Raw genomic sequence first — 24,812 nt, 5'->3', positions numbered from 1 at the left:
AAAAAAATGGCCGTCCATCATACTTATGACCGAACCTACAGTCGCTTAACATCGATTTCTATTTTATTTTTTGTAGTTACAGCGGCAACAAAAATGAATTTCCACTATCAAGCTAGTACCATGACTTCCAGTCCGGTTACAGATTCCCGAAAGCGGTCTTTGTATCAAAAACATCGGCATCCAACATTGTTTTCCCTTATTACAAGTCAGACCACTCGACAGTATCCTTAAGATCCGATCAATAAGATTTTAAGACTTGTTTTTAATTAAACAAAAGCTCTTTAGATGTATATTTTCTGATAGAGCGGCATTACCTTTGATGTTTGGTAAGCTTGCTTCGCTTCGTACTTAGTGATGCGAGTACTCGAATAAATATCCGATAGATTTTACATTTTGCGTATATTTTTATTTATGACTATCGTAGGATACGATTTTATTTCATTTAAAGCTTTTTGTATGCACGGTCAAGAACACACATTAAAAAAAAATCTATGTTCCTTTTTATATTTTGACTTTTATATTCTAAGCCTACTTTTTTATATCTCTGCATCACACTATGGTTGACTGGAAGAGATGCTTCAGGCATTAAGTCCCCAATTGTACATTTTTAATCTATAAGAAGTGTAAATAAATAAATAAACTAAGTGTTTGTTAGCAGATTTAATAAAATAACAATTTTTTTAGTATCCATTTTGTTTGTTCCATTTTTTATGTTCATAAATAATGTATCATTCTTATTGAATACTATGTAAGAAATAAGTAATTTTCCAAGATTCTCAATAAACTCAATTTAACTTTTCTATCTTGTCCCAAACATCCCAATCAATATACCTCACGACCTTATTACAAGCCTTTTCACGTGAAGCCGTTCAAAAGTATCCGCGATTTGAATTATGATCGACCGATATCCGAAAATATCCGAAACTTTTCCGTTCTGAGTCGCGGCACGCTGCCTTTAAAGTCCGATAATGTACGTGTTCTCGATTTTCCCTCGCGATAGCAAACTGAACGTATTTCTTTCAGTAACCTAATTCCACTGTAATCCAAAATGTATGGTTAATCAGGTATATTTCACTCACGTATTCTTTATAGAGGGTGCTGTAAAATATAAACTGAACGTTTCGTTGAAATAATTCATTGGAATTGATCTAGAACAACTTGATCCGGTACTTTATAATATTTGTATCAAAATCAATCGATACTAAAATACTAATGAAATAAAAGTGATTGCAGTGATTTGAAAAATTAATTCTTGGAGTTGGTAAATCTTAGAAAGGACAAGCGTGTTAATTTACTCATAATATTATTGTAGGTAACGTATTCGATTCATCAGTAATTTTATTATATTGTTTTTATGAATATGGTTCTATGTTTTACAATTAATAAAATTTGAAAACCTAATCGAATAATTCATGATGGCAACAAATTTTTTGTAATCTAGCCCGTAATTTTTTTAACCCAACATTTGATCATCGATCCGCGTTCTACCTATATTATATATATTGTTCATATTAATCAATTGACAAACCCATCCGTTATTTATCTGTGACGCTTTTCTACTCCCCCGATAACATAGACCTGTTCTTTCACAGCCATGTCGCGGCAACATCTCTTTACTAGAAGAAGACATATGGCGCGAGCAACAATGCAGCGCTCACGACGACACACCGTACGGCGGCGAGCTGTTCCATTGGCGAGCACATCGGGACGATGCAGAACCTTGTGCTCTGACTTGCCGGGGGACGCCACAGCATTTAGGGCAGACTCCTGAACCAGTAAGTTTCTAGAACTTGTAACCCTTTCATCACTTCAAAATAACTGAATTTAATGTACAAGAAAGGAAAGACAGCGTCGAGGCTATTCATATTTTTGAATTGTGTAAAATAGGTACATATTTCAATAAGATGCGTATTTGAAAAGGAATTGGAGTCAAAACATATCAACGGTTTCTAAGAACACTCACTTATAACATTATGATTGCTGTTATTAGTCTCCTAATGGATCTAAAACCAGAGGAAAAACAATAAAACTAATTATACATTCAATATCTACAGCTAGAACACTTTCATAAAAATAATTTTACTCATTTCACTATTTCAACTCTCGTAACTCTCCCACGCTTGTATAAAACCTAAATCAAAATTAACCTTATCAAGATGCGAAGTGAAAAATCTTTTTCTTCCGTGTGTGAGGTGACCTCGATTCACGCTCTGGCTTGAGTTTGCCGTGAACTCGGCGTCTACCAATTTCCATACGGAAAACGTGCTTTGACACGTTCAGGTATAAGTTTAACTACGAGCAGTACGTATAATATACTACGTCTTTACTTAAATGCATCGTTTAATATGGAATTAATGCGAGGGCCATATTTTCAATAAATATTTTTTGTATGGCATGTACTTAAAAAAACTATGGCCTGAACCAAAAGATATATAGCTCTCCCTTTTTATATAAATATCCAATTTTCTCAAGTTACTTTAATTTTTTATGTGTTTATTAACATGGAAAAACCAATTAAAAATATAAAGAAGGATGGTCCACAATGATTTTTTTGTATGATAAAATTAAATTGCATGCAAAGAATCGGTATGCATATTATTTCAGCCAATTCAATCATGTTTATTCAAGTACTGATTATTGAGAAAAGAGAAAAAGTCTTATCAAAATAAGATATCCCCTCTTAAGCTTCTAAAAATATATCTATAAAAAGAACGCTAAACTTCCCTGAAAGACAGTTGCTTCGTTGATATGAATACCTTAACCTTCTCTTCTTTTCACAGACGGTATCCCTGGACGATGAGGATCGGGTGGTGGTGGCAGTCCTCGCAGCTAGGGTGTCTGACGGCACCAGGTGCAGGCCCGGCAGCCTCGACATGTGTATCGATGGCAGGTGCCAGGTTAGTACTGACTTCGATATGGTGACTTATATAAGGCTGAACATGATGTTTCCAAGTTTAGACGCAGATGTGGAAGAAAAAAAACAAGCGCACGTTTTTTTTCTTCGAAACAATTTAATATCAGGTATTTAAACTAGAGGTAATTGAAGTCTTTATGGAAGACCTTCTGTAGCTCAGGTGTTTGTGGTGATAGACGGTTGACGGATGTTCGTGTCAAATAAAGCTGATCCATGAATGCTTGTCTTGAGTCTGGGTGTCTTTGTGTATTTGACATGAACGTCTGTGAACCCCGCGGAAACACCTTAATGGGGGAAGTATTTAAAAAAAATTGTGAAAATAGAAATTAAATGAAGGTATGAGAAGAGTCATATCGTCGTGCCGAACCGCCTGAGCCAGAAGTGTCGTGAATTATAGACATAAGACATTCTTGTGATTAAATTTCCTATTGCGGAAGATGTATTTTTCATAGGAACAACATGGCGACTTACTCATTTGATGAATAAATCAAAGAACGATAAGGACTTGAACCTAGACAAACATTTATTAATGCAAAAAAAAATTGTAATGAAATCAGTATTGTAACTAGAATCTCAGGTGCAGCAAACGTAAAAGCAAGCGTGGAGCTATTTATTATTTGCAACAACCAAAAATAACCTATAATTCCAATCCAAAAAATATCTCTATCCAACATAAATTGCATACTAACCCTATCGCCAAAAGCAGGCGTAATAAATATTTTAGACCAAAACAATACGAACCGAATGTATTCACAGTTCTATTGAAATATATCGTGTACCAATAAAAGCCAATTATTAAACATACCAGCTTGAACATTAATTATTACCTATATCAAAATTATAATGCACGTATGTTAATGTTTATTTATCGAAGTTTAATTCGATGATATAATTTAAATTACATAATATTCCACAACTTTCACACAACGCCATCTAGTGTCAAACTAACCTATACTACCCTTAGCTTGTATGCATGTATTATGAGTTTAAGGCAACTGATAAACATAGTTATATATCTCTAAATAAATACATAATATAGATAAATTAGACCCAGATACAGAACAAACGATAGTGTGCATCACACACACATTTGTCGTGAATGGGAATCGGACCCATGACCTCCGGTATAGCAGTAAGGGTCACCAACCACTAAACCAACAGACCAGGCCTGCCAATGGTAGACGGTTGTGTTCACTTTCCAGATTATTTCCCTCTTTTTGAATAAGAAAAGCCTTTATTGGAAAAGTTGTTGTGGTCTTGCGGTGTAATAAACGGATTTGCATGCCCGAGATTGAGGGTTGAAACTAAAACACTAACGAGTGTGTTACAGTCTTAAATACTCGCTCTCTTTTAATTATTCTAAGACGCCATTGAATGTTGGTGAAGAAATATATTGTTGTCACAGATTTCTCATTTACTTTTCGAAAATGCTCTGAGGAAACTTTGATTCTCAAATCTTATCAAGGAAACGAATGAAATAATCCTAATAATAATAATAGGGAACTTTTAAGTCTCTCCTTTCAGAATAAAATCTTCTACACATACAAATTAAAAGTCACAATTTATTATAACAACAAAAAGTCTTTCGATTAATTTCTTCAAGACTGACCACTCTTTAATACAAAATCACAACAAACCTTTCAAGAAAATTCTATATCTATATCTCTTATCCTGTGAAACACTTAGATAATGCTTAGTAAGGCAAGCTTTTCAAATCCTGTACAGAGCCCATCCCTCTTTTATGAGCAGAGTGCCTTAGTATAATGCCGCGAGATTGATATTAGCGAAGTAATATGCGGTTACCTTGACTAGACGCAATATATTAATATTTCAACGAAATTGTATGTACGATATGTCTTAGGTATATAGGGAAGGCAAGTACAGAAGGTTAACTTACTCCATGGGCAGACTGAGATGTTAAAAGATAGGAAAATTGTTTTCGGTTTTTATAATTACTTTGGTAATTTAATAGGTAAATCGAATTGCCATGCTTTGGCAAAATGAACAAATGAATTTGTGCTTTACTGATAATTGATTTTCTCTACATAGAAACATAAACGGATGAAAGGCAATCTATGTCTTAACGAGTTCCCTGTTTCGGAAAGATCATTTAATCGTGGGTCCCGGCTGTTATTCATACATCTTTGACAGTCTTTATGGATAATCAGATGATAGAAAGTCTGACTATCAGTCTAACTAAGGTGTATCGTTTTGCCCAAGTATCTGGGTTGAGGAGGTTAGAAAGCAGTCACTCCTTATAAAACAGTGGTACTGAGCTACAAACAGTTTGAATGGAAGCCAAGTCTAACATTTTTGAGAAAGGCTAGACTGATGATGTCTAAAACTATGCATACATCGCTATTAATTTTCAAGTGCTGCACAAATTTAGTCTTCTCTACTTTCAACTGTATAGTGTCAACTTGTCATCTCAAAAACGTACCGCAAATACCGCGACGTAGGTACTAAGTGAAGCATAAAGTGTGGTTTCACCGCGTGAACATGATTTGAGCAGATGCGTGAGAACTTCTCGGAAAAACCTTGGTTACATTAATTAATTAGGAATTTAAGACACGTGGTTTCTGTTCGTATAAAGTTTGAAGTGTACCTTAAGCTATATTATGTTCTATTGCGAGGATCATTGAATTCAGTGCTATTTTGGAACTCTTTAGGAATTAAAAGTTTAATTAATTATTAGTAACTTTGTGATTTTAATTTTTCATTCTGTGTACCTTAGGAAATGAACCTAAATCAAATCAATACTTCTTCATTTTCAAAAAAAAACTGGTTAGTTACACAACTTTTCGCTGAGTCACTACTTATACATCAATCAAAGTCCACTTAAATCAAATAAACTTATTTCATCGTAGATCACGTAAATAAACGAACTAAAAACCTCACTCAACGTTTTAATAAAAGCATAATAAAGGTCAAATAGGTACTACCATTTACGAATACATGCGTTCTAACAACCGAGCAATTCTCGAAAATAATTAAATCCATCATAATTTGTAACGCTCGCGTGCGGAAACCGTACCTTAACAGGTGTTTACCGCAAAGTGTCGATAAACAATAAACACGCTTCTTTTAACACGTCGTGTTCATACAACGTGACAGTGTGTGGGTGGTCAGACGCACATACAAATATCTGACGTATGAGGGCACAGAGTGGAATTGTGGTCATCAAAATATTGTCTTACGTGAAATGCGTGATAGTTGTAATTTGATAAAGACATTTGAATGGACGAGTAGCCTGGGCGATTGAAAATACTTAGCCACTGGTGGTTAAGTTCAAAGAGCATTTGTGTGATTTAAGAATGCTTGTTCTGAGTCTAGATGCCATTTGCATGTCACTTGAATGTTTGTGAAATCACTAGTGACACAAAAATTAAATTCCTAAGAATGATGATACGAGCTTTTTGTTAGCTCTAACGAAAAGTATAAATAACATATTAAATATGTACCTACTGTCGTTTTCTGACAAGAGCTAAAAAACAAACCCCTGACATTTCTCCTCACTCAAAGTATCTCCGAAAAACTTGACCGCTAAGGCTATTTTGCTAAAACCTGGAAAATAATAAGCTTGAAGTCCGATAAAGAATATATGCTCTTACTTAAAAAATGGAAAGTTTTATTTTTAAATAATTAATTTTTACCTGCATCCGACATCCACAAGGGTTAAAACCTGATGAATTACAATGAATTATAATGATTATTTTCTCGCTTCATAACTATTAATATGAAACAAAAGCATACACATGTTAGGTGGGAGTATAAGCTGTTATCAGTGGAGGTATGCGTGGCTTTCACTGCGGTGCGCTGTGCTGTGAATATTTAAAGCTGGCGACTAGTTTGACTTAATACATAGGCGTTAGCGGGTAGTCCGAGGGGTTATTGTACTTGTGAGATAAATTTATGTTTCGTGCTGGGTTTTAGGGTAAGAGGCAATGGCAGACGTTGCACTAGTCAGATCATACACACAGGTCATATCACACAGGTCTATAAATATTTCCCCACCCTAAAAAAAACGTTTTCAAACGCTGACGTTCAACACTGAAGTTGAGTTTTCGACAAGTGGTGCCTTTGGTCGAACCTCTGTTTGTATGGAGAATTCGTTAGGATACAGGAGTCCAAAAGTAATATAAAGATGAAATTACTCATGATTGGCCTTAAGCAATGTCTCTGATTTGATTGCCATGTAGGTATGCTAATGAAAATTATACTCTCATGGTAGGATTGACCGGGGATCAATCTGCATATCACTTGGCAGTGAATACATTTTACCATAAGTACCATACCACACAATGTAACCCCATCACTGAGGCTCTTCTGTCCATCCGACTGTTCCTCTGACTGTCTGTCCATCCGTCAGTCACCAGAATTTTTGAAGCCAATCTGTTTTTCTTTAGACAATTTGTACGGAGCTAACTGTGTCGCGAGTCGGACTCCCACTTGCGCGGTTCTTTAGGATTCATTTAATAAATTTAATCCAGTCGCAATTCCTAACATTTGCACCACCTTACATGTGGCACTATACTGCAGTAATTCAGTTAGTTATGCTTAGCTGTTCCCTGAAAATAAATAGGCTGTTTTTGTATGAAAACAATGCTGAAATACTGTTAGAATTACAAATTGGCTTAACGTCTTAGAAATATTGTTTGCGACAGTTTTTAATATACTTGCTGAAGGTACAACTTTAATATTGAGTTATGACTTAGAAGTAATATTTTGAATGCAAAATATGATTAAAACTTTTGGTTTTTGGTTGCGAAATGTGATTAAATTTTAGTATGGTATCCTGTTGTTTGTATACTGCAACACGATTATATTTACTGCATGAGAATTCCAGGTATATGGATCTCTACGCTTCAGCTATCAATTGCTATGGAGTGCGACGTGGTGAGAGTTCGATACCCGCGTGGGACAAGCATTTGTGTTGTCCACAAAAAATCTCTTTCTTAGTCTTCCACATCACTTACACGGTTATATGATAAAAAAAATATAGATTCTTCACATAGATTTCCCACGAATATCTTATAAGATTTTTAAATGAAGTTGATGAAATAAGTTGAAATCTCATGTGACGTCACTTATCAGTACACTGTTTACCGACAAGTGACGTGTTGCCCCCACTTGCATACGTTATACAAGATTTTATGGTTTTTACATTCATAATAAAAAATAGGTATCCATTTTTGTTAAATCTATTCTATGGTCTAATTGGATTCCTTAGTCAAATGGTTGAATTTAACTTTGGTTTCCTCGATGTGGTACCGAATTGCACACAACATGGAATTATACAGTAAAGGCGTTTATGTGAGAATGTTTGTACGTCTGTAATCTCCTTACAGCCTTTCAGAGGTAGCTGCCACTCTGGATTAATATTACAAACGTGAAAGTACGTGAGTGTGTTAGTATTTTTGTGTAAAAGTCTGTCCGTGTGTGTGTATTTGGCTAACGTTAAACTTCAATAAGTGCTACTATAAACTAATAAAATAGACTACAAAGTCTATTTTGAATAAATGGATTTTGATTTTGTCAAATTGATGTTGCTTAATTCTTATTTTTGATATTTGCTATTATAGCAACACAAGAAATACGTCATCTTTGTAAATCTTAATTTTCAAGCTATCATTGTTCATGAGAAATTAACTGGTGACAAACAGCTAAGCCTTAATAATAGAATTCAGTTTTTACCCCTATGTACTAGGGCCCCCAGAATTGACTGCCTTATATTTTCGATTCAAAGACAGATAAATATTATCAACATCTCCATTTCTATTTTTAAAAGATTTATCGAGTTTTCAAAAACCTATACCTGTTCCAACAAAAACTAAACATCATAATCCATCAAAACATTTAATCTCTGAAAGTTTACCCAAAAATACTTTCCTCTTTAATTAACAGGAATTACTGCAGAATCCATTTAAGACGTTAAATATTTACAATTTTGATACTAATCTGTCTGAACAAGGGTTATTTAGCAAGTCAAATTTAATGTACCTCAATGAGAATAAGCGCTGTTACCGTTAGGCAAACAATAAAATTAATTACTTATTATAAGCGGAGTTTTCTACAAGCAAATTTTGTAATTTGTTGGAAGCAGAACAATACTTGTATTTAAATTGTGTACCTACCGCTAAGAAAACGTTTAGAACGATTTCGTTTATACTTGATTTATACAGATTACTGTGACTTTCGAAAATCCAATCTGTTTTTATTTTAGTACCTAATATTTAGATTCGTCATCATCATCATCCACAGCCTCTGACCTCAAATTTGGCATAGGCTTCGCTTTCGTACCAATTTCTACGACCCACATTCTGCCATCCTCATCCAGACTCGACCCGAGATTATAACTATATCATCGACCGTGGGATCATTTTCGATTTGAACACTGGTAGCAACAAAATAATCTCGACGAAAAACAAACAAAGCAAGCCATTTAAAAGAACATTATTTTTCCCATAATAAAATTTCGGAAATATTGTTCACCGCAGCATAATGTACCTTTAAGGTAAACGGAAAGGTTCTGTGGGTCCAATGTCAATACTTAACTCAACGCCTTTCCGGATTCATACCCAATATTGAAATGTATTGACCTCAGGAAAATATTTTTGCTTCATTATGTAACTAGCTTTTGACCGTGGCTTGGCTTGTAAATGTGGGTAGTATTTATACTACTGGCTGTTGCTCGCAATTTGGACTCGATGTTATTTATAGCTGTTAATATATTACAATTATTTAACGAAGTCCGATAAGGAGGTTATGCGTTGATATAAGGTGTTAGCTACCTCCATACCGAATTACATCTAAATCAGTCCAGTTTTTTGCACTGACGAGAGGATAAGATAAGGTGTAAATAGTCCTACTGATATTGTAACTGCGAAAGTTTGTATGTATGGAGGCTTGTCCCTCTTTCACTCAAAAACATCAGCACGAACTTACACGAAACTTAGTACACAGATAGTTTGTAACCAGGATAAACACAGCAGAGTTTTATCCCGATTTCTTGTTCAAGTGGGATCATTTTCGATTAATAGCGGGCGGGTCCGCGGGCAACAGTTGGTGAATAAATGAGGCTAATACCGGACTGCATCACCATCCACTGGACGGGGACACAAACCTCTTCGATTCGTAACGATATTACATTAACTACCTTAAATAAAATAATTGTAAACAGAATAATAAGCAAGTAATTCATCCTGTTTTATTGTTTAGAGTACAATGTTCGCTAAAATTACAATAGTGCTGCACTAAAGAGCTCTGTAATTAGATGTTGAAAACAGACCAGTGTTTGTTGCAGTTTACCGCGAGTCAAAAGCTTCTTATTATATATTTAAACTCAATTTACTCTGTAAACTAGATTCCACTATTGTTTTAGCTTTATTTATTTAGACTCCACTTTGAATCTGGTCATTGGCCTGGTAAATTTAAATGGGAATTTGTTTTAACTTACGCCCGCACTGCGTTTTTTGTAAAGACTCGAAGTCAGGCCTCCAACTTTCTATCCCAGACCTCTCCATCTGTTGCGATTTCTGGCCACGTGCGCCCTGCGTATGTGACTGCATCATCACACCACTTTCGTCGCAGACGACCTCGGCGACGATATCCTTCCTCTGGCCAGCCTCTGGATCCAGTGGGTCACGATTTTTGCCCAGCAGTCAGGCTGCACGTGGCCAGAAATAGCAAAGAAGTTTGGAAGAGAACGTTAGAGGCCTTTGCCCAGTTGTAGGATCTAAACCAGGCTTTGTAAAAAAAAACTACAGAATGCCACGAATTTAGTATTGGAGTGGGAGTGGTAAGATGTCTTTGTTGTATTAGCCAAACCGCAAAACACCTCAGTACTATAATTTCATTCAATACCTACACGTGTATCTATTTTGCTTATAACTGTAAACGCTACCTTTTCAACCCCTTTAGTGTGATAACCAGTCAACAACTTCCCCAAAATGGTCCACTCAAATCTGGACCTTATTTTCAATGGAATAAAGTTTTGGACTCCCAAATTCAATTGAACCCACCTGAACATCAGCAGATTGTAATGTATTAGTTATTGAGTTTCAGTTCTGTACTCTGAATATTTTGTCGACATCTTCGTTGGACTATCAATATGGTACCGTTTTAGCTTTATTTAGTATCTTTGCGACTTTGCCTCTGAGTCGTATCGATTTTATCCTGAAATATGAATAAAATATAACCCTTTCTTCGAGCTCGACCTGTTTTATAGCTTGCCTGTTTATACACAGGTGGCGCCTTCTAAATGTAATGGTATGAAGTATAATAGTACAGTAGTTGTAATAATTCTTTCGAGCGATTTCTACGCTTTAGCTAACAGTAACAATTTTCTGTTAATTTATTTAATTATTGCCAATATTCAACATGTCACTCTAACAGATTAACGCAAAACTTAAGGAGTACGAATGTTTGTAACCTCTTTACTCGTAATCGAATTGACAAATTTTGATGATATTGGTTATGGAGTTGCAAGATATCCTGAATTCACAAGCCAGTTTTTATATAGATAAAAACTGTCTAACATCCTTCTTCTACAGATCTCCATAGAAGAATATTATGACTGCACGGATAGCCACTAGGTTGTGGTCACCACGCCAAAACCCCTATTTCGCGAAGTGTTGCGACTTCGCTCTCCGCGTAAGACAAGCGTTTGCCTGACCCCCGAATGCTTGTACTGAGTCGGTTGACTTTGTGCATGTGACTTGAATGTTTGTGAAACTAACGGCACACAAGGATTGACAACATATTTTTCCTGTTGCATAGTACATAGGTTTTTAACTTGTCTACCAAGGTTTTTTCCATATTTTACTCTAATGCTTGCTTTTTTCTTGTTTGTTTCGTATAACATCTCAGTACTCGTATCATTTTCATAATAGTTTCTCAAGCTCTTGAATATTTTTTTCAGAAACACTTTAATTTGTAAATCGTACCTTTTAGGTACTACATTGTATTTCGCACCAGAATAAATGCTGCAGGCAAACAGCGTTGTTTGAGGTCTTTGACTTGTAGTTATTTAAAGACTTTCCCCAAGATTTTCTGGTTTGAGACACACAGTTCTAGAAACAAACGAACATGCTTTATACTCAAACTCATAAATATCACTTGTCAACACTTTTCAGTCGACTCCAAAAAGGAAGAAATTCTCAATTTGTCTATATTTCTTTGTTTTCGTAACCTCTGGTCTTTTCTTTGGATGCACCTATTTTGTTTCTTTTTTATCATTTGTTCATCAACATATTCCATCAAATTTCGTGCAGTAGTTGTTATTTGAAGTCAGTTTATTGTTTTTTGTTACAAAAATATTGTCTAGACCTAAAGTCTTCGTTTATACATTGGCGTAGGATGTACCTACTTGATAACTGAACTAATGTCTAGGAAGTTTCTGAATTCAAAAACAATAATTCGTCCTATTCAAGATAAAACCAACAAAGTGAATAAACAAATTGCCGACGAAACTAACCACCAATACCCACCCATTCCTTCGCTTACTTCATTCGGTGAACTCGTTGAAACTGATTTTACAAATGGTCTTGCTACCGCGGTTTTGATTTTCTGTATTGAAAAGGCATTTTGAGTAAGCGAAGTGCCCTTTTGTTGATAAACAAATGGATGGGGGCCAAGTGAGATTGGTTTTGGCAATAATTAATTATCTGGTATTGGTCTGAATAGAACTCCTTAGAATTTCTGATCAATGAGCTATTGTCTAAGGTGTTTTGGCCTAAGATGTTTGTAATGTTGCATTTGATTTCAACAGCGGTCTTGTGCTTATTCATTTATTATAATTGAGGTAAGTTTTAATGGACTTTTGATCGGCATCAGATGGGGGATTTTGTGAATTTGAAATTATGAGGAAGTAAATTAATGAATTCCAATAAGATGGATGCTGTTTTAAGAGTTCGACAAAAAACAGACATTCATGAAAGTTTCATTTAAAAAAAAATCAGGTTTGTGTCAAATTTGCGACATTGAAGTTTCTGTATAAATTAGTATAGTATAATTTATTAAAAAATATGGGCAGAAAAAAAACAATTATCCAGCTATAGTCTCATGAGATCCAGTCTGGTAACAGAATAATGGACAAATAGACAGAGCCTTCATTAGGATTTATTTTCACCCTTTAAGTACCTCAAAACATCAAAATCGAAACTATTATTCTATCAATCACACCTCAAATCAACTACACCAAAACCAAACCACGAAGTTCGATTGAAATCAATGCACCCAATGAAATTACAGACGTGCAAGCTACGATATGTTTCCTAACCCTGAACAAGTCTCGAACGAACAGAATCAAACTTACCCCAATATTTTGTCAAACTGCGTCGGTAATTATAATCAAATTTGCCAGTCAGACTGGCGTGTATGCAAATTGGCTTCAGCGGCTGATTGTAGCTAACTTGCTACATATTTTTGCTTAATCAACTCCGTTTGGGAGCGTTTCGGCTTGCTCCAAATTTGTTTAGTGTTTCTTGACGTTTCTTAGATTTTGGTTTGGTTTCAAGAGATTTTTTTGTAACTTTTTTGTGTATTTCTGTTGCTGTAATATTATGACGTCATGAAAAGTTTTATTATTCGGTTTTGCAGTTCAAATGATCTTTTTATTAGGTTAAGTGCATTATTAGATTAAAACTAAATCAATAAATTTACTTTTGTATGCATATACAGATCTATTGACCATAAAGGCTTTCTCCGTTATCCGACCCGAAAAAATGAGGATTCTTCATAATTCCTACAGCGGCAATCAAGTGCCTTTTTTTCTGTTAAAGCGGGGGAATCCTCATGGACACCCTCTCCCTTGGGGGAGGAAATGGGTAGTGTCAGACTCTTACTGACTAAACCAGAACCGCCGTGCTACGTCATCCGTGTTTTTGTGTCGGTGTATGGCACTGCGTTGCACTCCTTCACACACCGACCGCGGAAGCAATCGAGTGGATAATAAAACTTTAAATCGTTGTGCCCTACCACAACGATTTAAAGTATTATTATTGGTGTAGAAAAGAGAAATGCCTCTACACCGTGTATTGTGTGTGTATCACGCTTCTATAACCATAATAATATTCCTCCAAGACCAGGTAGTAGCTCCCAGATCACTTAAAAAGTAATTCAAAGTTGTAAAAAGTTTTTATTTAACAAAGGCAATTAATGATTTATAAGAAAAGGTAAATGCTCGTGTAGGTATCCAATTAACGGTTTCGGAAGGTCAAGTTAAACTTTTCTCTTTTTCAATTATTTTTTTTGCATGAACGACTTTTTCGTCTCCAATTAATGTTCAAAAAGTCGATCATGTGACATGGTATTCGTTTTTTATTCAATACGCTAAAACTGAAATGCGGTCATATTGGCAAAAGTTTGAAACTTTTGTTTTATTTATTTTGAATAAAATAAAGAATAAGAAGACTTTGTGTTAAAAATCAAAAAGAATATACTACTATTCGTAATTGTTTACATAATGCTTTAGGCATTCTCTAACAATTAAACAAATCTTGGCACCATACGAGATAGGTTCCTTAAAATAATAGCTTAGTTTAAAAGTAACATGGCCATTTTATACCAAAACCACTTTAGGAGAAAGATAACAAAACATTCAATATATAGAAATTTATTGCAAAAAAGCAACGATTAGAACACAATAAACCTTTCTCTCCCAAAACAACAAATACTCCACGCATAAACCGTCGCCGTAATTGCTCGAAAAACAAGAATTTATAAATTCCAATAACAATATTGTTTTCACATTTACTTTGAAGCGAGGATAAAGGTGTGTTTCCATGCATGCGGCTGACGCGAGCGACTGAAGCTAGTCCACACTTGATAATACGTGACGGTATTCCCCGCTCTTACTGGTGGAATATCACTGTAGTGCGTTAGATTGCAAGCACCTCACCAAACCCACTGCACGCGATGTCCGCGGGTTCAATCCCCCTGTACGTGTGAACCACATATACTCTTGTTCTGGGTCTGGCTGTCTTCTTGTATATGCTTTATTGTGGGAGTCGTTATTTAACACTAAAAGGAGCTATGCAGCAAACCGTGCCGGACCTGCAAACTGCGCAGTTTGGTCACATTCACGTTCCCTTTCCCTGAACGGGATAAAACTCACTCAACTCAAGAATAAGCACGCTAAGATGTATTGTTACATGCATGGCTAGCTTAAAACGGGTATTATGCGACAATAGGTGAAGTATGACATTGCATGACAATGCTTCCGATGTCTAAAACAGGTGCACGGGGCTGAAGATAGAACTTAGCGAAAAATTTAATGTATGCCTTGGCATGCTAACCTGTCGGGACTCTAAACCTCGCTTTAAACTCTGTCAATGTCTCCAGCCGCATGCGTCAGACGCACACTCACCTTTAGCAACATTCAGAATCGTACCTTCATAACAAACATTTTTTGCTCTGAACATAAATGTCCATAACTGAAATACCTTTCTTCGTTTTTCCATTGAAAGCGAGAGAAGAAAAAGAAATATTTTAATCTATTTTATGCAGCATTTTGTATCGTAGCGGGATGAAACAATGGGAGATATTCCTCTTTCGATATGATTCGTGTTTTCGAGGTTCTATTCAGGCCGAATTTGTAAGAAGTAGATTCATTCGGTGTATTGTTTATTTCTGACTGTTGGAACAGTTATTGTTTACTGTTCTAGTTTAATTAATGGGATTTTTTTAGGAATTGTCTCCACTTTTTTGGACACGTTTTTTCACCATTTTTTTTTGGTTTGACTGTTCTCATTAAACAGGTTTATGTATGTAGACTATTTTTTTATATGTTTGAATTGCATTCTCGTTCACTCTCTTTGATAACTTATTAAGGTAAATATCTTTCTTTCTTATCCAAAATACACATGTGAAAAATTTTGAAGTGTTACAAAATGAACTGAGAACCAATTTCCATTTATCATTAGTATCATTACCAACAGTCTGACTCCAAATTCGATAGCAAATCCTCTTTTCAAATGAAATAGGGATCTACTTCCGAACTCACTAGATTTTACTTAATATTATATTTCTCGAACCACATAACTCATTACGTAACCTTTACAATTCATTTTCATCAGTTCAGTCTCTTAGTCTCGTCAATAGTCTCGTACCCAAAACTATCACCAAAAAATTCTGAATAAAATTGTCCAATCATTACCATCAAACATTAATAAATCAACAACTCATAAATCCTGAAAATTCGTACTGAATTCTATTAAACAACTCTTAAACCAAAACATTTAGTGTAGTGTCACTCAGCAACAGAATAAAAGCAACCAGTTTCAGCATTAAAAATACATGAAAACAGCAGTACATGATTGGCAAAACGAAATATTAGCGAAGTACACAAGCTTAACATTCCGGGCCGCAAAGTTTTAATTTTAAAAACGGGAGCAAACGTCGTGCCTAGGACAAAGGCGCACCGAGCCTCCGCTAGCCGACCAGCATCAAGTCATAAGAGATGACCTCTTAAAAATTCTCAAACTGACCGAAAATTTCTTCACCTGTATCTGTTTGAGAGTCTTCGTCTTCTACTAGTATGGTTGATGTATAATCTAGTGTCAGAGTATTAAATCCCCTCGAAAGCTGGCTCTGACATGGTTTTGAAGAATTCTAGAATGTGCTGGTTTGCAAGAATACAAGAAACTATGTACAACTCTTTTTCAAATTCCTGTGCTTATTTGCAATATATGTTTTTTTCGGTCAAGTGAAGCTTTAAATTGTTATCCACCTACTGGGCTTGTAAAATTAAGATTGTACTTAAGATGTGTAAAATTAAGTAATTTTACACTGGTATCAATCAGTGCCAATTAAATTATTTATTATACCGTGTATTCACTCAATAGTCATCATACCCAAAAATAATTCTTTAATTTTAAGATTGAATCCTCAATTTTAATATACTGTTCACCATTCAAAATCAATATAAAGAGAACTGGCTTATCTTCCCTATTATGGATTGCCTTCTTCAATTAAAAAGATCCACATGGACTGCATTGATAGCCGAGTGGCCGAGGTCACCACGAAAAACTCAGAATGTGCGACGTATCGCGGATTCGATCCAAATGTAGGATCAGTATTTTCAATTATTGTTAAATCCCCGCGATACAAAGATTAAATGCCTTAGTCGTTAAAAAAAACTAAGAAAAGAAATATATCTCATTTGTCTACCAGTTGTAAATCAACAGGTACGCTTACAGTTTCCAACATTTCATTCCCGCCATTTCTTCTACTTTGTACCAAAACATGAGCCTTATTATTTCGCGTCCCCATTCCCTGATGATGTCAGGTCTCATCCGCTATTGTGTCACGAGGTTTCAATACACTGTAGTTTTTTTTCTGTTTTGTTTCGCTGTGAAAGGCAGCCGAGTTTAGAAACGTATGCCCAAATGGGTTAATAAGTTAAGTTTTATGGATGATGATGAGAATGTGGGTTTAGATTTTATGCAAGTAATTAGAATTATGGGGCTTAGTAATTATTTATCCTACTCCTACTAAGACTTACTCTGGTCCGTCGAGTATATGACTGTAACTATGTTGGCAATTAATATAATTGTGACATAACATTTTTTAAGTCTCTCAACAACATTTTATTCTGTAACAAGAAGAAAATTGTAGGTACTGAAACTACACTAGTGACTAAACGGAATTGACATCCTCCTCCGAGATACAAAATTAAAACTAATTTTCAATTGTGATTGATTTCGTCAAATTTATAACCTCACCCACATTTTCTTATCCTCATATTTTGATATCTAGTTTTTTGTCATGCAAGAAATACGTGCATCATCTGAAAAAAACTATCTCGCTATTTCGGATCATTCGATGCAGCCTAATTGACAGAAAAAAAGAACTTTAATCCTACCCTTAAGGAAATACCACTACATCCTTTATCAGATAATGAAGAAAACCAGTATCTCCTCGTACTTCATCTGCAACTTAATACGGTAAGAAAGCGTAGTTGGCGCGACTCCAGCACACAATCACGACTTAGTTTATAGGCAAAGTCTTATCCCTGGATCTCATTGTTATTCTGGCTAGCAAAAAATATATTGTTGTTGTAATTTGGACTATATTTTTACTTAATTAAAGACTTAATTTACTTGACTAGTTGGGCTGGGCTATTGCTCTTTGGTATGTTTAAAGACGTTCTTTAAGTAGGTCTTTTGATGCTCGGACCAGAATAAAAAATATATGTTTTTTTTACTGTCATAGACTTTGTAACCCTTTAAATATTTTAATTGATTATTTGAATATTGTAATTTTCGTGAGTTTAAACGACTGTTCAACTCGCGATTTCTCCGCCGCGTCAGCCCGTGATTAAGAACTCGGGTCCAAAACTAGACAGACAATCGTCGTTTATAAATTTCTGAATTTATTTTATTTGCTTTATGTTTAGTGCCTAGCTCATTTAATCCCAATAATTGCGTAATGAATTATTAAGTGGATATCTGAGGTCAACAAGTCTATTAGCAACCTTTATCTCATTTGTAACAATATTTCGACATAATAACAATAAAAAATACACATCAATCGATACTTCTATACTAATATATAAAGGTGAAGAGTTTGTTTGTTTGAACGCGCTAATCTCAGGAACTATTGGTTCAAATTGAAAAAATATTTTTGTAGTAAATAGACCATTTATCAAGGAAGGCTATAGGCTATATAACATCTATGCGACTAATAGGAGCGAAAATACAATGGAAAATGTGGAAAAAACGGGGAAAATTATTTATCTTTGAGGGATTTCGTTGCGAGCGCTGCGAAAACGGTTCAGGATCTTCTAACCACGTGGACGAAGTCGCGGGGAACAGCTAGTTATTAATATTTAGGGCAAATCTCAAGATTTTTGCCGCTTTCATAAATTGTACAGAACTCTTTCTACGTTAGTTCAAATACCACCTTGCCGATCCTTGACTGTGATTTCTATCTGGAGAACCCGCTTTGCATTGAAATTTTCTAACTATTCCTTATATTGATGGCGGTCGTATACGTTCTGGTCTTCTGTCAACTTCTCACGAATGCGAAGTGAAATCGAGTAATCAATTGTTAAGTCGGGAAAAGTTGATTTTCAATCTTTCTGGTTATTTTTTCTCTTTTACTATAAATGTATGCAAATAAGACTATTCTGTATTTGATAACTTAGTCGTTAAGTGAAACATTTGATGTTGTTTCAATTCGTAGTAATTTTTTTTTATAATAACTATCGTGAGACTGATTCATTATTAAATGATGTAACGGTTTACTCACGCGTATTTATCGGGGTAGCCCGACTAGTTTCGGACCCAACCGGAGTCCTTAATCATGAGCAGACGCGGCGGGATCGCGAGTCGAACTGACGTCAGCGGCCGCGCATCTCGCTGCGTAGCGTCGCGCCCGCGCCGTGAGCGGCGGTGGGGCCGGCGACGCCGGTGGCGCGGGTGGGGGGTCTGCTGTCGTCATTGGCATCGTCCGTGCTCCCGTACTGGCTGAGTCAGTGCATACTATGCTGACCGCGTCGCTTTCCAGGCCTGGCTTCGTATGACGTAACGCAGCATTCAGTGCTGGTTTCCACGCTGGTGGCAGTGTCCATCCACGATCTCTATTGAAATTCGGGTGACGGCTGATTTCTATAGCCTCACGTACTTTTCGCGGCACGAAGTATTTCTCCTTCGCTAGTACGGAGGCTTTGTCGAAACGTATGTAGTGTGCCGTCCCTGCATTACACACATGTTCTGCCACTGCCGACTTGTCGGTGTCCATGTTCTTCATGCTGCGTATATGTTCGCCAAGTCTGGTTGTTACATTACGCCGGGTTTCCCCAATGTAGCTCAGGCCGCAGTCGCACGGTATTTTGTATACTCCCGGGAAGCCTAAAGGATCCTTGTCCTTGGGAGAGCGGATCATCTGTCGCAGTTGTCCGGGTGGCCGATAGATCGTCTTGATGCTATATCTCCGGCGTAACAAGCGACCTATCTTGTCTGTGACACCCTGCACGTATGGTAAGTACGCAGGAGTCCGCTCAGCCTCCGCCGGACGCTTGCGAGCTTCGCCCGCAGATCCCAGGAGACGTCTACACTTGCGCCACTGATATCCGTTGCGCTCTAATACGTCACGTACATGCCTCAGTTCCGCATTGACGTATTCATGGTCGCAGAGAGCGAGTGCTCGGTTCAGCAGTGTACGAGGCACCGAAGATAGGTGTGAGGGGTGGTGATGGGAGTCGGCTCGTAGGTACCGGTCTGTGTGCGTTGGCTTCCGGTATACGGTATGAGTCACCCGTCCGTTCGGCTCTCGGATGACCAGTACGTCCAGGAACGGTAACTTTCCTTCTTTTTCCTTCTCTATGGTGACCTCTATTTTTTAATTTAATTTTTTTTTACCGTTCCTTACCCAAATAGTGAAAACTGAACTCTTTTACATACGTGTACATATGTACATGTCATTGTTACCGCTATTTAAAAGTTAACGAATTACTTAATGTCAATTTCACTTTTTTAAGACTGCCTGCAGATGACCCTCATTGTCGCGAGTCCGACTATTACTTCCCCAGTATTATCATAGCACCATGTAGCTGCCAAATAAACAATTCTATTATATTTTTTCAGCTTACGTTCTTGGCTGTAACTTAATACTGTTTTCGCAGAAACATCTTTGCCAACTAATCTCAATTGTGGTCAAGTAAAACTACACCAGCCATACATAACAACTATTCAAAGAAAGGAATGGCTACCTAATATTTCTTTGGGAAATATTCCGAAAGGCTGTCCTAACATGTAATACATTAAATATTTTATCGTCACAAGAGAACCTTAGAAATAAACTTTCCACATAAATTCTGTATTCATGGCCGTGAAAAATCCAGACTACATAAGCGAACAAAGTATCTTTGACCTAACTAAGGGACGTTTTTTCCAAAGTTCGGGAACTACGTAAACTTTTGGCGCCAAGTTTTCATGAACCCATTACGAAAAGCCTCAGATTCTTTCGATCTTCAGAAGTAATTCAAAAGCGGCGCCACTCAAAAAGTGATACAACTGCGATTCGGTTCTCGTCGTATTTTCAGAGTATTTTGCATAATTTCATATATTATTTAAGTGGAAACTTCTGAACTGGAATTTACATAATCCCGTGCGGTACGTTAAGAATACTTATTTGGGAAGTTTTGCCTTTGCTTGATTGGTCAATGGTTTTCCTGCGTTCGCATTTCTTCGTCAACGACTCGACATTATTTATATGAACATTACATGCGTGAAAACAGCAAGTGAATCAAGATCTAGTATTAGTACCAGTCACATCAGAGCTAAAAAGGCTCCTATTTTGCCTATACAAACAGCAGCCGATTAATAAAACATGAGAAACCAAACTGTCCATCTTCGGACACTTCATCCCAACCTCCATATAACCCAACCAGGACTAACAAATAAAAGTATCAAATCCCCTATATTTTTAAAGCTCAATAACAAGCATGCTCCATCTCTTTCCAACTTGCAGTTACGTGAGATACTAGACAGAGACGAAAGAATCCTACTTTATTATGATAATCGGAAAATTCGGCGAGACTGCGAATGCGATCCCCAAATTCAGGACTCTGAATAAACGATGAGGCACCCAGGAGCTACATATCTATGTAATTTATTGCCTAAAATGTGGTTGAAACTGATTTTCTGGATTTATGTTGTATGAATTTAGGGATTTGTAGAGATTTGTACCTGTTAGGGGATGATTGAGTTAGGAATGGTCTGCTGGCTTCCAGTAATTTTGCTGACTTCTGCAAACCTGGTAAGGGTTCAATTTCAAAGGGACGAAAATCTGTTTACCGTCTTATATTAAGTGGAATTTATATTACATATAGTTTTTAAGAGGAACTATGATAGAATTAGTAATCAAAAATTACGTTATAAACTTTTGCCACCTTAGTAAATATCAACATATGTTTAAATCCCAGAGAAAGTTATTCTCCCCTGCCCCATAAATTCTAAGTTAAGGTAATCATTAAGTGCTATAAACAATCATAATATATTATTCATAATAACTTTAAAATTTAAACCACTTAAAGCTATAAAATGTTATTAAAAGAAATTTCCCAATGAGCTAATTAAAGATATTTTAAATGTAATATGGCATAACATTTGGAAGCAAAAATTATTCGCTCAATTTAATTATTCCAAGTACGTAATGTATGCCCGTGAGCTATTTCACTATTACAAACACCCAGTCACAATAAACAAGCCAAAATATACCTTAATCACTACGACATTAAAGTTATTGAATCAGCAAAATTACATTTGTTTAACTCTAACAGAGTGTGAAATGAAAATAAACTGTAACTCTATTGACATTAGGTTGTGTTTTGATTGCAATTGTAATCGTATAAGTCTGTAAATTGCTCTCTGAGTGACAGATCACGGGGTTTCGTAAATCCTTATGTAATATTCATGGATTGTGATGTTCGATGAGGAATATGTGAAAATAAATTTATTCTGAGTGTTTATTTTTGGTAATTAATCCTTGGATTTTAATTTAGTGCGGATAGCATGCTGGACCTACATTCAATGGTATAGTTACTACAGCCAGTATATATCTTAGGATGTTTTTCTCTCTATGGGATTCAGTTGAACATCGTAATTTATTATATCTGTTCCTATTCTGCTTGGATAATATTGCATCAACACCGACACTACATGGATAGGGATATATGGAGAAGACTCTTTTTTTCGTAATGTGAAGAAGACTTCTATTTATCACATATTTTGTGAGAGAATAGAGGGTCTACCACTACGTCTAAAAGTCATATTATTGTAGGTGTGAAAGAGAAATGTCGCTCTACGCAAAGTATTGAGCTGTCACACTTCCATAACAGCTATGGCAATACTTTCAGACCTGTTGGTAGAGCCATAAGATGACCTTAAAAACGTAGTAGAACGGCTAGTGGTTAAAATTGTAATTAATCCCTTGATTAATACCTAATTATAGAGTTACTAGCTGTTGCCCGCGACTTTGTCTGCGTGATTTTCAAGATGTGAACAACTATGAAGTATAATAATAACGATCATCGCAAAAATGTAATGCAATATTGAAAATGAAACACTTCTTTTTACATTTTAAGCTTGCTTTTTTTTTCTAAATTATAATGAATCTTGAGCGGCCCAAAGACTATCAAATGATTAAATCAAACACATTTCATCATTTACGATACTATCCTGGTGTCAAATATTTCACAGCTGTTTTAATGACTTTTTCTTATTTAATCCCAAAAAGAGGGGCTTATAACTTTGACATATCTGCCTGCCTGCCTGTCTGTCTGTCTGTGACATCATAGCTTCCGAACGAATTGAACTATTTTAATTTAAACGTGAATTATGTGCAAGTGTTCGTTTAGACATGTTTGACAAATCGGGCCGTTTAAAAATGGGGGGATGCAAGTAGAAAAAAATAACAGAAGGTATAACTAAGTCTTAGCACTTCTGCTAAAAATGTTTTACTTCTGAGGGTTTTCTATTTGGGTGGGTTATGATTTTCGAGCACGTCTGTTCTTTGGCCGCCTACACCTGAAATTGTTAGACGGATTATGATAGTGATTATGAGGTATCATAAAATTATTATTGTACTGTAACCAAAGAGGTAAACCAGAACCATATTACTGAGGCCCCGGTGTCCGTTCGTCTGTCTGTCACCTGGCTGTTTCTCAGGAACAGTGATAGCCAGACAGTTCTTATTTTCACACACGATGTTTTCTGACGATATAAATAAGATGTCAAATTATTTTTGTGGACGGAGCTGGTGAAGTGAGAGTCGGGCTCGGTAACTGTGGATGTTACATAGTGCACACATAAGATATAAGATTTTGCAAAATTGCGCCCAGATAAACGCTTTCCTGAAACACGTTATGTTTGATTGTCCTCTTAATATTAAAACTGATCTTCCTCACAAACATTTGGAATATTTCCAAAATAAAAAAGTTGGTAAACGTGATATCTTGGCCCCCTGGTGTTTTGATCATAATTTGCCTTTAAATTGCTGATAAATAAATAGCGTGAAAAAAAATATATCAGACCCTTTTTTTAAATTGACAATGACAAAAATCTAAAGTATAGGATATGTCCAATTTGTGATGTTACGACAAAGCAAAATATGAACATAAAAGTGACTTCATGTGCATGAGTTCTATTGACTGTACCAATTTACAAAGAAAAATTACGTATTTTATTCGTTAACCTACCTGACGATCATTGAAGTAAAATACCGTCATCCCTACTGCATAAATGAACTTTAAATAAAGACTACATGAGGTTGGTTATGAGGTTACGCTGTCGATTCCGACAGCCACAATGAATTTTCCAGACATTGTGTGACGGATGTAAGTGCTGATAGCTACACGCTATTATCAGCCTTACTGGAGAAATTTCCAAAAATATGTTTCTAATCCTCGTCGGCTTAGCTTTGGGATCTCAGAAACTCATTCAGTCTCGTTCCTTCCCCTGTTTTTACCAGGCTACGAAAGAAGAAAATTTTAAATAAGTAGAGATTACAATAAATTGTTAAAGGAATCTTTGGAAGGGCCACGTGTGCGGTCTCTGTAATGGCGGATGTAGACCAATCAAATCGTTAAAATATTGAAAAATCCCAGTTATCAGTAGACATTGTTCTATCAATAGATACATAATGTCAAAAACCGTCTAGCGTACGCTCTTATTCATTGATAGCTTGGGTCTTATAGATCTTTCACATTGCATACCTATTATGAAGTTTTTATGCAAGTTTTCTGGGCTTTTCTATCCGAAATATTTTTGGTCTATGTAATGTTGCAAATTTAAGAAAACATTATTTCATTGTTTGAAATGCTTTTTTTTGTTTGAAAGTTTATATTTTTGTTGCTAGTTGTTACAGATGAACCAAGGTAATATAATTAACTGTG

General features: G+C 36.0%; 1 protein-coding gene across 3 annotated transcripts in view; it reads left to right on the top strand.

Annotated features, from left to right (window-relative positions):
* Positions 1 to 24,812, top strand: part of LOC113502746 (protein madd-4) — a 122,946-nt gene that overhangs the window by 51,911 nt on the left and 46,223 nt on the right. For all 3 annotated transcript variants that reach the window (XM_026884401.1, XM_026884400.1, XM_026884399.1), the window contains exons 4-5: positions 1,593 to 1,775; positions 2,781 to 2,897. In XM_026884401.1, coding sequence (XP_026740202.1) covers positions 1,593 to 1,775; positions 2,781 to 2,897 — 300 coding nt within the window. The remainder of the gene's footprint in view (positions 1 to 1,592; positions 1,776 to 2,780; positions 2,898 to 24,812) is intronic.

Source organism: Trichoplusia ni, chromosome 18 (assembly GCF_003590095.1).
Source record: "Trichoplusia ni isolate ovarian cell line Hi5 chromosome 18, tn1, whole genome shotgun sequence".
NCBI classification, from domain to species: domain Eukaryota; kingdom Metazoa; phylum Arthropoda; class Insecta; order Lepidoptera; family Noctuidae; genus Trichoplusia; species Trichoplusia ni.
The sequence above is the reverse complement of the archived record's forward strand: the minus strand, read 5'-3'. Positions and strand labels throughout refer to the sequence as shown.